Source organism: Durio zibethinus, chromosome 3 (assembly GCF_047325235.1).
Source record: "Durio zibethinus cultivar Kanyao isolate XHJ-2024 chromosome 3, ASM4732523v1, whole genome shotgun sequence".
Lineage (NCBI taxonomy): Eukaryota > Viridiplantae > Streptophyta > Magnoliopsida > Malvales > Malvaceae > Durio > Durio zibethinus.
Genome location: NC_143164.1, coordinates 33,733,560 through 33,747,822, shown reverse-complemented (window position 1 = coordinate 33,747,822; position 14,263 = coordinate 33,733,560). Strand labels below are relative to the sequence as shown.

Below are 14,263 nucleotides of genomic sequence, written 5' to 3'. Positions count from 1 at the left end.
GATGAGATCAAATAAGTAACTAATTCATTAATCTATACTCTTTCTAGCTTCTTTTGATATCGACTACCCTCCCTCGCTTTTTTTTTTTTTATTTGAACAAATACTAATTTAGATTTTGGAGTGTATCATGAAGTTTCAATCCTTGAATTTTTCTTTTCTTTTATAGATTTGATACACTCATAAATTCGATTTTTAATAAACTCGTTAATAGAGATTGTAATAGATCAAATCGAAACAAATTTTTATCCGTCTTGAATTTAACTCAACTTTATATCTATAATACTCGAACCCAATTCGATTTTTTTTATTTTTTTATATTTGAATTCGATCTAATTCGATATTATATAAAATTATATTTGATCACAAATTAATAAGTTATTATTTTTAAAATATAAAATAGTATTATCTAATGTAAATGTAAAATTAAATAAACATAAATATATATATAATTAAAAAATAATTATATATATAATAGATTGGTTCTTAATGAATTTATCTAAACTCAATTCTAATTTTATTCTATAATTACTTGATTCGACTCGAAATTTAATTTTTTTAAAAAAAATTAATCTTAAGAGATTAAGTGGAGTCGAAATCCATCATATACGAATTAATTTATTATCACAATTTGTCAACCACTAAATTAAATCCAAAAATAGATCAACACACCTCCAATATTATAATTTTTTTAATAAATAAAAAAAAATCATCTTATGTAGATTTGTTTAGATTATGTCCATAGGCATCCAAATTATTACCATTATTATACAAAAAAAAGTACATATTATGAGAATATTATCAAGTCAATTTTCCGTTTCACCAACCAAAAGCAAAAAAAATAACACAGTTGAAAAGTTTGGACGACGGCCGAACTCCATGTCTAAAAGTCAATACAAACATTTTAAACGCGCAGCTACCTGGGCACCGCCATTGCAAACTAGTTCATTGCATATTGACCTTTTATCCAACTCAACCATCTCGGCTCTCGCTTTAATGTCTGCCAGGCATTAAGCAGAAAAGGCCCGCAGTCACCCACGAAAATTAACGGTAGTGATTGTTAGGGATATTTTTTTATCTAAAAGGTAAATGGATAATTTTTTTCATTAAAAGTTATCAACAAATAAATATTTTTTATTTTTAAATTAATTTGAAATATATAATATCATTTTAATTTGATTACTATATTATATTATCCCATAAATTTTTTATTTTCAGTTTATAAATAAAATCATTTAATATTATTAATTTAATTAAACTTTTTTTTTTATTTTTTTGTTTTTTCTCTTTTTGATTTCTTTTCTTCTTACATCTGATTCGAGCGTTTGAAGAATGCAAACATTACTTTTGATTCGAAACTTGATACAAACAGTGATCTTGTCAAATCTATATGCTCTACTTAGAAATATAATCAATTAAATTCAAACTGATGTAATATTAAATTCAAAATCGAGCTTAAATTCGAGTTCAATTTTAAATTTAAAACTTGAAATTCGATTCAAATTTGATCGAATTTTATTTTTTTTAATTCAAACTCGATTTGAGATAAAATTTAAATTATTTAAATTCATTTAATTATGCTCGATTATTATATAAAAATAAGTTTAATTCTTATATTCGATAAAAACTTAATTACTTATACTTGAATTTAAGTTTAAATTCGAAATATTTTATTAATTAAAATATAAAAATTTAATTAAAATAATGAATTATTCGAATCAAATATAAAAATATTTAAACTCAATTTAATTAATAAATTAAATTACTTAAACTCAAATTTAAATTTTATTCGATGATAATAATCGAATTAAAGTTAAATATCTTATAAATATTAATATATTATTTATCTATCAAATTGCTGCCGGATAACAGTAACCCTTTTTCTATGCCGGATAACATTCATTGGCACAGGAAAACATCTGTATCCCATTGCCGCAATGTCAACGCTGAAGACATCGTATCGTACCAAACCAGAAGCGTTGGTCGTTCATCAAACTCCACGACAACAGCGGTGTTCCTCGAGAATCGTCTTCGAGGCGGGGACAGCTTTTTCCGAATCCAACTTTGACAACAAGAGAGCTCGACCGAAGACAAAAGTGAGCATTCTAGTAAGCTGAAAACCAAGCGAAAAGATGCTGAAGCATTAGTAAGGTCGTTAATCCCGTATCGATAACATTTTGATTTTTTAAAAATATATGATATATATCGATATCGATTATTTTGATATATTATTTCGAATATTTTGATTATATAAATACATTTATAAATATATATGAATTTATATATTATAATATTATTAATAATCCATAAAATAATTATATAATATATTTAAAAATCAAATAAATAAATTAAAAAATATAAAAAATAATATCATAAATTTTTATGATACTTTAAACACTTAAACTGATAATATAATATTTGAATAAATATTTTTATATAAATATTAAAATAAAAAAAAATTAATCAAATTTTTATGACTGTTAAATTTTATAAAAGGAATATAATTTTTTTCTTGAAAAAAAATTAAAATATTTATAAACTTTGGTTTAAAAAAATAAAGTATAAAAAAATTAAAATAAAAAATAAAAAAACTCAACTTTTAAAGATTATTTTATCAATTAATTTTATTTTTATTAAGTTAAAAATAATTAAATTATAAATTATATTTTACATTCACATATCAATCGAAACATGTTATTTCATCAAAATTTATTGAAACAAATCGAAATTAACGAAACTAATGGATATGATCAAATATTAAATTTTATGCAAAAAATTATTTTTAAATGTATCATATTTTAATATAATTGAAATATATCACCAAAATAAAATTAACAATTATTTTTTTTGGTTATATCAAGAAGGCAAAATCTTAATATAAATAAAAATAAAAAGAGATCTGATTCAAAATTAATTTTTTAATATTCCTTTAAACGTCTTTAACAATTAAGTTAAAAATACGTCTTTAACAACTAAGTTAAAAATTCGGGGATAAATTAACACTATGAGCATTAGAGAAAGATGGCTGAAGGCAGGCACTTGTAGAGAGGGTTAAAGAGTTGGAAGTACAGAAATTAATGGGAAGGTTTAAAGGATCAATGTCAGGTGAAAATAGATTATTTGTGGAAAATACGAGTAGAGAAATCGTAGACAAGATTTTGCAGCGGCCCCTTCAGTATTTAAGAAAGCGTTAATGGAGATTTCGATGAGAAGTTGAAGGACCTAAATTTGCTAGTCCGTATACTTGAAAAATCATGCCTGGAGTGCCAATGGTGAAAAGGGAAACCCAGACCTAGCTAGCAACCGAGCTTTATGATATTCTTTTTCTTTTTTCTTTTTTTTTACAATTTTCTTTTTCTCCATTGTTTCGAAAACAATTGTAAATCATGAACAAATATTCAGTTCATCCATTCTTTTCCATGCAAAAAGATCATAAAGTACCTGAGCAAATAAAGTTGCTATATGAATATAAAAAAAATGGACACGTGAAATTAATATTTGCATTCTTCAATTCCCTGTTAGAACTCTAAATGCAACGATCTTCATCTTTGCAGGAAAGCACAGCAATGTATCGACTTGAAGCGGATAGGTAGCAAACAAGTTTGGCTATAGTAAGGGCACCTGAAAAAAATTTAAACTCCAATTTCAATAATCAATTCAGCAGCTGCGCTGGTAGTTCCAACACCACCAAGTCCGAGCAAAGCCATAGCCAGTTCTTCCTCATTCCACTGCCTCAATCCATTGCTCAGCCTTTTCAAAACATCAGCATTGACATCCAAAACCCACTTCTGTGTGCAACCTACCATCAAGCTCACAAACCCTGTTACATATGCACGCCAAGTGGCATAATCACATCCGAGCGATATTTTCCCATCTAATGCACTCGCGTGGAATTCCAAGTGTGCTCCAAGAACCTTTGGTCGCCGTTTTGATGCTGGTGAGGCCGAGTCGACACCCCAAGCAAAGGTACCGCAAAGCACAGCAAAGTATGCAAGTGCATAACCGCCCAGCATGGCAACTACACCTCCAGGTTCCCCGCCATCCGGCTCTGGTGTATGGGCTGATATAAACCAAGAAGGTAATGTTTCTTTGATCAAAGATTGGACCAAGCTTAATCCACCAGATAACCAAACTAATGAAGCCCCAAGTGATGCAGCAAGTTTGACACGTGTCATTGCTGCTCCAAGAGAAACCTGCCCATATCTCAGTCCAAACTTGGTCTTTTTCAATTTCTCCCTGGATAACCCACTACTGGCAATATCTCTTACAGAAGACATTAAAAGAGAGACAATTTCTTCGGTCATAAACATGATATCTCTGACAGATCGATGCACTCGTAAGTACATAATCCCTGGGGCAACTGGATCCATTCCCCCAGAGAAATGAGAGCCAAATCCATGTCCAAGGAGTGCACCCACTCCACCATTGCTGTAAATGATAGAGGGGCTTAATCCGAGAATAGATGTGAAGCAACTCCTAAGAAGCTGAACTACAGCATCACTACTGTGGTGGAAGACGGTACCAGAAGCAGAGAACACAAGGAAATCATTCCATCGCTTAACCTTCTGAGCCCATAGTGAGGCTATGATGGGCAGGCATGGCCAGGGACAACCTGCAGCTAGGGAACTCAATGCTGGGCCAATTAACATAAGGAAGCGTTCAGAGGCTTTATCAAGTTTATAGGTTATTGTGAGGCTAACAAGGGCAGCCAATGGCAAAGGAAGCATAGCTGGAGACCTCCCCCCTGCCAGAAAAAATAAAAGATAAGAGACAAAATATTAGCTGACACATTTGTCAAATAATAAAACTCCCTACATAAGCTTGGAGTAAAATTCATTTTTCCAACAAAACGGTATAAAAAAATACCTGCGGCAAGGCTTGGGACATCAACACCAGTGGCAGCTATAATTTTTTTGATTTGCTGCTCAACAATGGATAAATTTGCAGAGGGACTTGGCCAATCTGTTCCATTCATAAAAGCTGGCTTCCATATACCTCGTGTTACTTCAGCAGAGAAGTAGCTAACGATGGTTCCCAGAGTTGCAGGAAGGAAATCAGCAAGATCTTTGAGTCCTGAGATGTTGCAGAAAAAGAAATTATGTTGCAGAGGAACAAAGATATCTGGAAGAACAGGATATTTTCATTTCCTTCGTAAATTGATTAGTGCAGAAATCCAGCACACACACTGTATTTATGAAAGATATAGGACACCTTTCAGCAACTTAAAAAAGACTGTTCCATAAATCTTAGGGGTTATTGTTTAGACTATGCCACACATAAACAGTTTGCAACTACTCCTATGCACTATATTACATTCCCATGAAAGAGTTTTCAGATATTAATATAGATTGTCAAACAGATCATGAAGAAGCATAAAAATTTCACATTCAAAAACTATGCCTGAAATGTCACCCCCAGCATTTACATGTTATGAGATTGAACCCACTTTAACTCAACAATAAGATATCAGTCTCTTCCTCAATAAGCACTTCATATACTATTACTTTTATGTTCTGCTATAAGATATGTTTTCCATGTACATGCCTACTTTTAAGAAAGAAAAAGAAAAGGACACACCTGTCGCCAGTTCACGGGGTGAGAGTCTTCCATGGGCACAGGCTGTCAGAGCTGCATCAAGCACATAGGGAGTTCCTTCCAGGATATCCCATGCAGGCACTTTTAGTCTTATAGAGACATCCTCAGCTCCAGTTGCAGAAGAACTACTACTTCCAGAAGTTGTAGAAGTTAAAGACTGACCACCCCTGCTTATCTTCCTGAACATCATATTGAGGAGTGCATCAACAATCTGATGAACGGTGGTCCCATGAACAAGTCCTGATAGGGTGGAAGCAATACATTCTTGATGTTGCTGATACCAGCGTTTTAACTTGGGAAAGGAGTCCATAACTATGGGTTCCAAAGAGAAATTTAAACTTTTTGACATTCTTTTAATTTTCAAATGATCCTTTGGTGATTTTCCAAAAGCTGATAATTTAGAGTTTCGAACTAACAACAGATATTCAGGACTTAGTTGGGATCCCACTGGTGTTGCATCTCCCATCACATGTTCAAGAGGTGGATGATCAAACCTCCATAATCTCAGTAGAAGAGTAAATGCATTGGTGAACACTGCATGACTAGTCAGCTCTTCCCCCGTTGGAAGAGTCCACAAAACATTGGGAGCAGTTGACCCAAAAACCTCACAAAGGGGCATCAATGTACCAGCAAGTAGAGGAACCTGACGAGAATATCAAACAAAATCAGTGTGTGGAGCACATAGGATATCTCCTTCCAACAGACAATCGTTTGCTATACTTTATTTTATCATGTGGATATGTGCCACAATGCATGCCTCATTATTTGAGCAACATATTGTCTTCGTCAATGCAGAAAGGAACAGCTGCTAATTTTTTAATGGTACAAAATTATAAAGATGTTACTAAGGAATTCCCCTCAGTTATACAAGATTGGAGAAAATCCATATATAATTTATTTGCAATATACGAAAGGAGGATCTTTTCAGCAAACTTGTTCAAAAACTAGCTCCATTGACCTTTCTTCAATTCATATGCTACACAAGAATATTCACATACAAGCCAGCAGAAAGCATGAATCATAAAAAATAAAACCTACCATGCCATGTAAAGAGAAGATCTGGACACAGTCTACAGGTGATATTCCAACAAGAAGAACATTTAACAATGGAGTATAACTGATCAAATGGCTCTCACTCCCAGAATAATCAGCAGGAACCGGTGGTGACAACAAACTTGCAATGAAGAGAATGGAATGTTCCTACAACCAAGCAAGACCAAAATAAACCCAAAATTAGTACGAATAGAAGAAAATTAAAAAAAAAAAAAGGATAAACAAACTTTTGAAGCACTTAAGAATGATGGTGACAGACTATGTGACTGCAATGCACCTTACAGGAAGTGACTTTCTGTCAAATTACCTGTATATTCCAACCACGAACTAGAGATGCCCCACAAAGAATGCTAGCAGCAGATATCTTCTCATCATCTGAACCTTTGGTTGCAATCTCATATATTTTCTCGATCTCTGCTAAGCTTCCATCAAGAGCTTAAATTCAGTTGCCTTAGCACTGGATAAATTTACAAAAAAAAGAGCATCTTATGTACCTGGCTTCAGGAAAAAGAAGGCTGTAACTGAAGACCAGGTCATAGCCAGCAGATTACTTGGATACTACAGTTAATCAGTCAAGACACTTTCAATCCCCACCCCAACGCACAGACACATAAGCACACAATAATGATATACATCCAGTATCTGTGGCATGGAGATGTACATTTATAATTTCTATATGCATGTATATATTTATACATATCATAGGAACTTAAAGTATGATAAAGAAAATAATCATAGGAAAATATAAAGAGAAAAAAGATGATACATGAAGTTGAAACACAATCTCTAAGCCATCTTACAAATAATTAACTTCAATTCAAGCAAGGACCTAAAAGCAAAATGAAAAAACATACTAATGTGGGAAATAACTGGAAATAATATTAAATCTGCAGATATTAAATCCAAATTCCATATGACTAACTCCAGAGCTTTATATAATAACCATAAGGTATGATGGTATAATTGACCTGTTAACATCTTTTTTCCATCCAATTCATAATCTCCCAAATGTAGGTCTTTAACTATAATAATAACATAAAATAACATGACCACAGTTCATTCAAACAAGCAAAAAGAATCACCATTTGCGAAAACCAAAAGGACAAGAAAATAAATAGAAAGAAATCCACTGAAGCCAAAAGGCATTCTGGTAAAATCAAAGGAATGTTATAAGTAACTTGTACAACTTAATGGATGACGACTATCAAATATGAAAACTCTCATAAAAACAGTGCATTATTTTTTCAGATATCAGAACATAATAAAAGATTAAAAGATGGATCTATTCTATGAATTTATGGTTACTGCAATTGAGCAAAGAAGGGGATGACAACTCTTATATGGATAGTGTTAGGGTTCAAAGTTTGATGTTTCAGTCAGCAGCCCATCTTAATGCTTTGGGATAATGAAAGTTAGCAACTAAGCAACTAAGCAACTAAGCAACCAAGCCACCCAACCCTCCCCCTTTAGCAAAGCAAAGACAAAAATAAAAATATTTAAAGAAAATATATGTTGCAGGATACCTAGAAGCTGGAGTTGCAATCAAAGCATTTATCAACGTTGGAGTTAGAGGGGATCCTTTCATCAGTGATGACCAACCAGGCACTTGACTAGGAACACTACGGGGTATATTGGCACGTGCATTTACATAGCCAGGCCAGAGATATGCAGATGTGTCCAATAGATTTCTGGCAATACAAGCCTCAACAATCAAATGCCGCAAGTTTCCAGCTGCAAGAAATACATAATATTATAAAATAAACCAAAACAAAAATATTGCACAATAACATGAAAATTTTGGAAAAAGCATTAGCTAAAAGAAAAGAACAAATCTGATATATGGAAAGAGAAAGTTACAAACAGACAGAAGGCAATTAGAAAATGGTACAAATCAAATCTGTCTGAAATGAATGAAGAGAAAAAAATCAACAAATTTTTCAGAAAAGAAATTTGATATATAGAAAGAGAAAGAGAGATTTGTAACAATCATGCTCTACCGGAGTAGCTCAGTCAACAAAACAACCAGATCAAATAATCAAATCCCCCTATTTTAATTGCATTATTGAATTTTATAAGTCTTGAGGAGAAATTTAATGAAATTTTGAAATAATAAAAAAGTAGTTAGCACTCTTCCTCTTGAACTGCTCATTAGGAGAAGTCTGCGCTAAAGTCGACTTATGCAAGAACGCATCTCAAAACAGCCTTAATAGATTGGCAACCTCATATCAAAGATGAAGGATAGTAGTGCTTACAGCAATTCATGGGCATGTCATTAATGCTTATGCACTCATAGTATCCATTTCCAACTGTGAGACCAGAAATAAACATAATTGCTTTGGCAGCCGCCTGATTGGCTGCTGAACGAACTGATTGAGGTGGAGTCAATAAAGCCTCATAATCGCTCAACATCTGTAAGCTGGAAATTAAATCCTTACGACATCTTCCTGTGGCTTGCTTCTCTTTTGCTTGATTGGTTGGGCTGCAATTACTTTCTTCAATCAATTCACTTTCCTCTTCCTCAACAATATTGGCCACTACAAGTGGGGTAATAGACAATAACAAGCAGAAGCAGGTATCAAGGCGAGGTACAGGACCCTCACTAATGTCCCTTTCCTATGAAATAAATAAAATAGAAAGGAAAGGCAGATCAGTTTAAACACATGAAATAGTTGGTAAATGAATATTGAAGTATAATGTGTTCTAGATCATAATGTATGTGCTTCTCTGAAGCAGAACTCAGCCTTTGACAAGCCAACTGCACCAATGATGAACTAATCATTTCTGAATATCATTTTCTTCTAGTAGACAGCATTATTTTAATATTCTAGTATTTCCCGAGAATAGGTGTATTACCTACTTGGTTGTCGCAACAAATCATGTAAAATTGCCTCACAAATTGACAAGAGTACAAGACCAAAATGTAGAACCAAGGTTAAAGTGGCTTTGAAAGCAGAAAGTCAGAAGCCACAAACAATGAAGCTTATCTGCCAGCAGCATACACACACATGCACACATCCATCCATCCATCCATCCATCTAGATACATGCATACATAAATGCTATAGCATACATATACACAAAGACATTCATATATGTATGTACTTCTGTATGTATTTTCAGCAAATTTCTCAGTAAAAAATAGAAGAATGAGTGTCCTCGGTAAATCAAGTTTGCACAAATTCTTACCCTTTGAACAAGCCTCAAAGCTGCAACCCATAGACCTAGAAATGTATCATGCCATGTTGTGCCATTGACTGCCTGTAAAGCCTTTACCAAACCTGCAAGATTGACTATGCCTTAGTAACATGATCTAGTTACTAGAATCTTTTCTTCTTCAAATAAAGCAATGAGTTGAGCATCTGAAGACAACTATTAAAAAGTACCAGTAAGACGTTCAATAGCACCGGTTGCAGCCACCTGTGATCCATCCATGGCATCCTCAAGAAACAGATCAATAGGAAGCCAATGTGCAGAAGGACTAGTTCCATGACACTGACAAGATGAAGATGTTAGAGACCCGTTGCCTATGACGGCATGAAACTCTTGTTGTGATATTGTTTTACATTCTCTAGACAGAACTTTACGTGTATCAGATGTCAGCTGAAGAAGGGCCTCTGGAGTTATATGTTTTGAATTTCTCAATGCCACTGACTTTGCTGCAAGAACTCTTAATTGCTGAATGAAAACTCCCCAATGTGATGGCCTAAGAAGAGTAACAGAATAAGTGTCAGTCACATCTTACTCAATTAACTCTAAGTATTACCAGGATCCCATCCAATATCAGTAAAACAAATTCTTGCACGAAATGATGCCATTACTTAAAGTGAAAAGACACCACATCAATGGCTTCTTTTTTCTCATCTCTCTCTTATTCAAAGGATATAACTAGATATAAGTTCTTACATGTTTCTCCGTGCCAAGAAAAGAATCCTTGAAGTTACTTTATTTTGCAGAAACTCCCCAATAATCTCAATAGCCATCGTAGTATTTCCTTTATACAGCACATCATAGTGCTCATTTCTCTTTTCATTAAAGTTATCAGCATTATCTATTTCCATGTCTTGAGTTAAAGTAGGCCATATTGATCTTGTTTCCAGTGTAAGTTCCAGTAACCCTTCATCATCTAGTGATGCATCAAGCAGTTGCCATACAATAGAAAAAACAAATTCAACTAGAAGCAGACCAGGTTCAGACACTTGAATGCCAAATATCTGGGAAAGATGTAGAACTTCATCTATTGATTTCATAGTCCTGTAATTTCAACAGAAACTTGCATTAATACTCATTGCAGCAGCTTAGCCAAGTTTCTATAAAAAGATATGAAGTGATAAATTGGCAAAGGTAGAAAAGTTTATACAATCAGATAAAACCATTCATAAAATAGCAGCTGACATGAATTTAGGTTTCATTATTTTGTTACATGCATATAGTTTTCTTTAAAATAATTTATCTAAGAATATGTCTTCAAAGAGAAACAAAATGTAAAATTGCTCTAATGAATCTTGGATTTTATTATAGCCTATAAAGAGGTCAACATGAATGGAAATCCATAAACAAACCATACTTCCAAAAAAACAAAAAAGGGGGGGTGAAATTGAAGCTTACTTTTGATAATTTGGCCCACGGATTTGACATTTAAGTGAAAAGGCATGTCTCCTAAGGAGTTCCATGTAAAGCCGGTATGCTGCAGGATGAAACTTCCGATTTGGAATGACCCTATCATAGACACCATATGTCAGTTTCAGTAAAAGAATTATCACGTAAGTAGGCGCCTGCCCACAAAATCATGACTTCACAGGCCACCCATTGTTAGACAATATGTGAAGGTGGAGGACTTAAAGATAAATGTTTTACCCAAAAAACCCAAAATATAGCTATTTAATGATTGCAATCTAACACAAAATTCCAATTGAGCAGAAAATTTCTTTCAAAACCATCAGTGACATAAAAAAAAAAAACACAACAATCCACAGAAATAAACTACCAAAAAACCAACAGATTATAAGCTATCCTCAAACTTTTGGTCAATCAGTAGCAAATGGGCCTTAAAAATAAAACTTTTAGAACACTAGTAGGCATTAAAGGAAAGAAAAACAGAACCAAAGGCTATATTTAAGTATTTACCTTTGATGACGAAACATGACAGTGAGTTTATTTTCTTAAGAATATTGGCCTTTATCATATTTATAATTTAATTAGATAATGCCATAAAACAAAGAAAGACAGAATGAATTAAAAACAGTTTTGACAAATAGATCCTTTGAATGATGAACACATATCCACCATAAAAATTGAACTTGGCCACACCTCAGCACCTCCCCCCACTTCCTCTGAGCCAGGAAAATTCATACATGACACTTAAACAAGTACGTATGTACATACATACATACACACATATAGCAGTAATTATCTTGTACACGGAAAGTGGAGTTTAAAACAAAATCATAATAGGCAACCAAGGGTAGGGACGTAGGGTGTGGAACCCAAATGTATGGCTAAGTCTTAAGTGACAAAAGGTCAACAAAATCTACGGCATCCTGTATCCATATGAACTGCAGAATCCTACTGCGTTTAAAAAGCTAAACTAAGCCTTATCAAAAGGGTGATACTATCAACTCAAACCCCAGTCAGCTCAAAAACCCAAAACTAAGCAATAAAAATGGCCAAAAAAAAAATAACAAATAACAAAATGCCCAAATAAAAAAATAATTCAAACGATAGTCACAGATATTATCAAACTTGTATAAAAAAAATTAAAACAAAAAAACAAAACAAGGAAAGTAGACCTGGTTGAGAGAAGGGCGAGAACGAGCATAGGAGGGACGAATTTCACAGTCAAGGCCTTCTCCAGGAACTTCCACGTGATGGGCACGTGATTATCCCAGCATATGTGGGAGACAAGGAGGTGAGCCAGGTCGACTGAAGGCAAAGAAACACCAGCCGAGTTAAGGCTAGAATTGAGCTGAACTGCCCAGAGAAGTGGGTCACTTTTCTTGTCCTGAGCAGACTTGGTCTGCTCCAGCACCGAATCCCATACCGGATCCATCGCCTGTATGGAAACCGCCATGCCGGCTGCCGCTGCAACTTCCGCCGCTAGGTGGTGGTCTAATGGAGTTTGATAGTAGTTGCAGTGGACTCAATCGAGCAGAGAGTTGAGTCGAGGACCCTTCGTTGTTTGGTTTTTAAACCTTCGGACCGATATTCTCAATGGGGTCACCCTGATAAAAATGAAAATAAAAATGGCTGAAAGTGGGAAGAGACTTTTGTTTGGGTCTTCTGTTTTGAGTTAAAAGGTAATTTAATTTATATTATTTTGGTTAAATTATATCAGAGGTCCCACACTGCAAAAATTCAAAATTTAATTCTTATACTATAGTTTATACAAATTTAATTTTTATATTATTTTAATTTAATAATTTTAATCTAATCTTTAATTTCATCAATTTTTTATTATTAAAAATTTTAAGGTGGTCGTTTACTTGATGATTTGGCATTGAGTTTGCTATACGACATTAACTTGTTAATATGATAACTATAAGTGATAAAATTAATTGTTAATTTATATAAATGATATTATATTTATACGAAATTTAAAACTTAATCTCTATATTCAAAAAAATTTTAAAATTTATTTAATGTATTTACACAAAATTTAAAATTTAGTTTGTTTAAAATAAAAATATTTTGAAATTTTAAAAATTTTCTAATTATTTTAAGATATTAAATTTTAAATTTTGTAACAATATTCTATCACAACTTTCATATATTATTAATAAATTCGTTATAATTTTTTATTACTTATGTGAAATGCTGTTATTAATTTCTTCACTATTTTTTGTTACATTCTGTCATAAAATATAAAATTTATTACTAATTTTGTCATCCATATATATCACAATTATAGTATATTATGGTCATATAAAAAAAAAATTTACACAAATCTATTAAAAATTTATCACAAATATTTAATACACATGTCACTATCTAATTTTAATAAAATTATTATTTTTTATTAATTTATTAAATAAATTAAAATTAAAATTTCATTTCATAGTAATAAAAAATTATATGTCAAACAATGTTTTTATTCTTTTAAATTAAACCCCATTTAAATAATTTTTTATAATCAAATATAGGTTTAAAATTTTAAATACATTAAAATAATTTATTAAACTCAATGTAAATTAGATTTAAAATTAACTTTATTATTTTATTTAATATAATTATTTAGATAAATTATTTTTATAAAAACAAAAAAAAATCTCATTATGATATACAATATTAATGTTTCGATTTATTAAATAAATCATTTTTATTTTTTATTTTATTAAAATTCAAAATTCGTACCTTAAATGAATAGGAGCCGTCCCTTGTAAAAATTTAGATTATAATTTCTTATTTTATTTGATTGAATGGAATGATCATTCTGTTCATTGTCTTTTCGAGTTTATTATAAATGCAATTTTATTAAATAGTTTAGTTCATTATAAATTTTATTATATAATATATTTAAATAAATTAAAATAATATTAATTTTGATATATTAATTAAATTATTAATGTTATAATTTACTAATATAAATGATAATAATATTAATATAATTAATTAATTAAATATAA

The 14,263-nt window shown here is 32.0% G+C and overlaps 1 protein-coding gene across 1 annotated transcript; it reads right to left on the bottom strand.

Annotated features, from left to right (window-relative positions):
- Window positions 1-3,381: 3,381 nt before the first annotated feature.
- LOC111283349 (mediator of RNA polymerase II transcription subunit 33B-like) lies at window positions 3,382-12,932 on the bottom strand. Its single transcript, XM_022871813.2, has 12 exons — window positions 12,431-12,932; window positions 11,250-11,360; window positions 10,548-10,895; window positions 10,028-10,347; window positions 9,831-9,922; window positions 8,898-9,258; window positions 8,169-8,376; window positions 6,953-7,067; window positions 6,631-6,792; window positions 5,575-6,235; window positions 4,864-5,070; window positions 3,382-4,741 (listed from the first exon to the last, which is right to left on the bottom strand). The coding sequence occupies exons 1-12, from the start codon at window positions 12,709-12,711 to the stop codon at window positions 3,630-3,632; spliced, it is 3,978 nt and encodes a 1,325-aa protein (XP_022727548.2). The 5' UTR covers window positions 12,712-12,932; the 3' UTR covers window positions 3,382-3,629.
- Between the last annotated feature and the right edge of the window lie 1,331 nt (window positions 12,933-14,263).

What these genes read in the sequence shown, in the direction of transcription:
- LOC111283349 (XM_022871813.2), bottom strand. Translation starts at nt 12,711, where the DNA reads ATGGCGGTTTCCATACAGGCGATGGATCCGGTATGGGATTCGGTGCTG. An exon ending in TTCGTGGTTGGAATATACAG is followed by an intron (nt 6,793 to 6,952) that starts GTAATTTGACAG and finishes GCTTGGTTGTAG; the next exon opens with GAACATTCCATTCTCTTCAT. An exon ending in TCTTCTCTTTACATGGCATG is followed by an intron (nt 6,236 to 6,630) that starts GTAGGTTTTATT and finishes TATTCTCGTCAG; the next exon opens with GTTCCTCTACTTGCTGGTAC.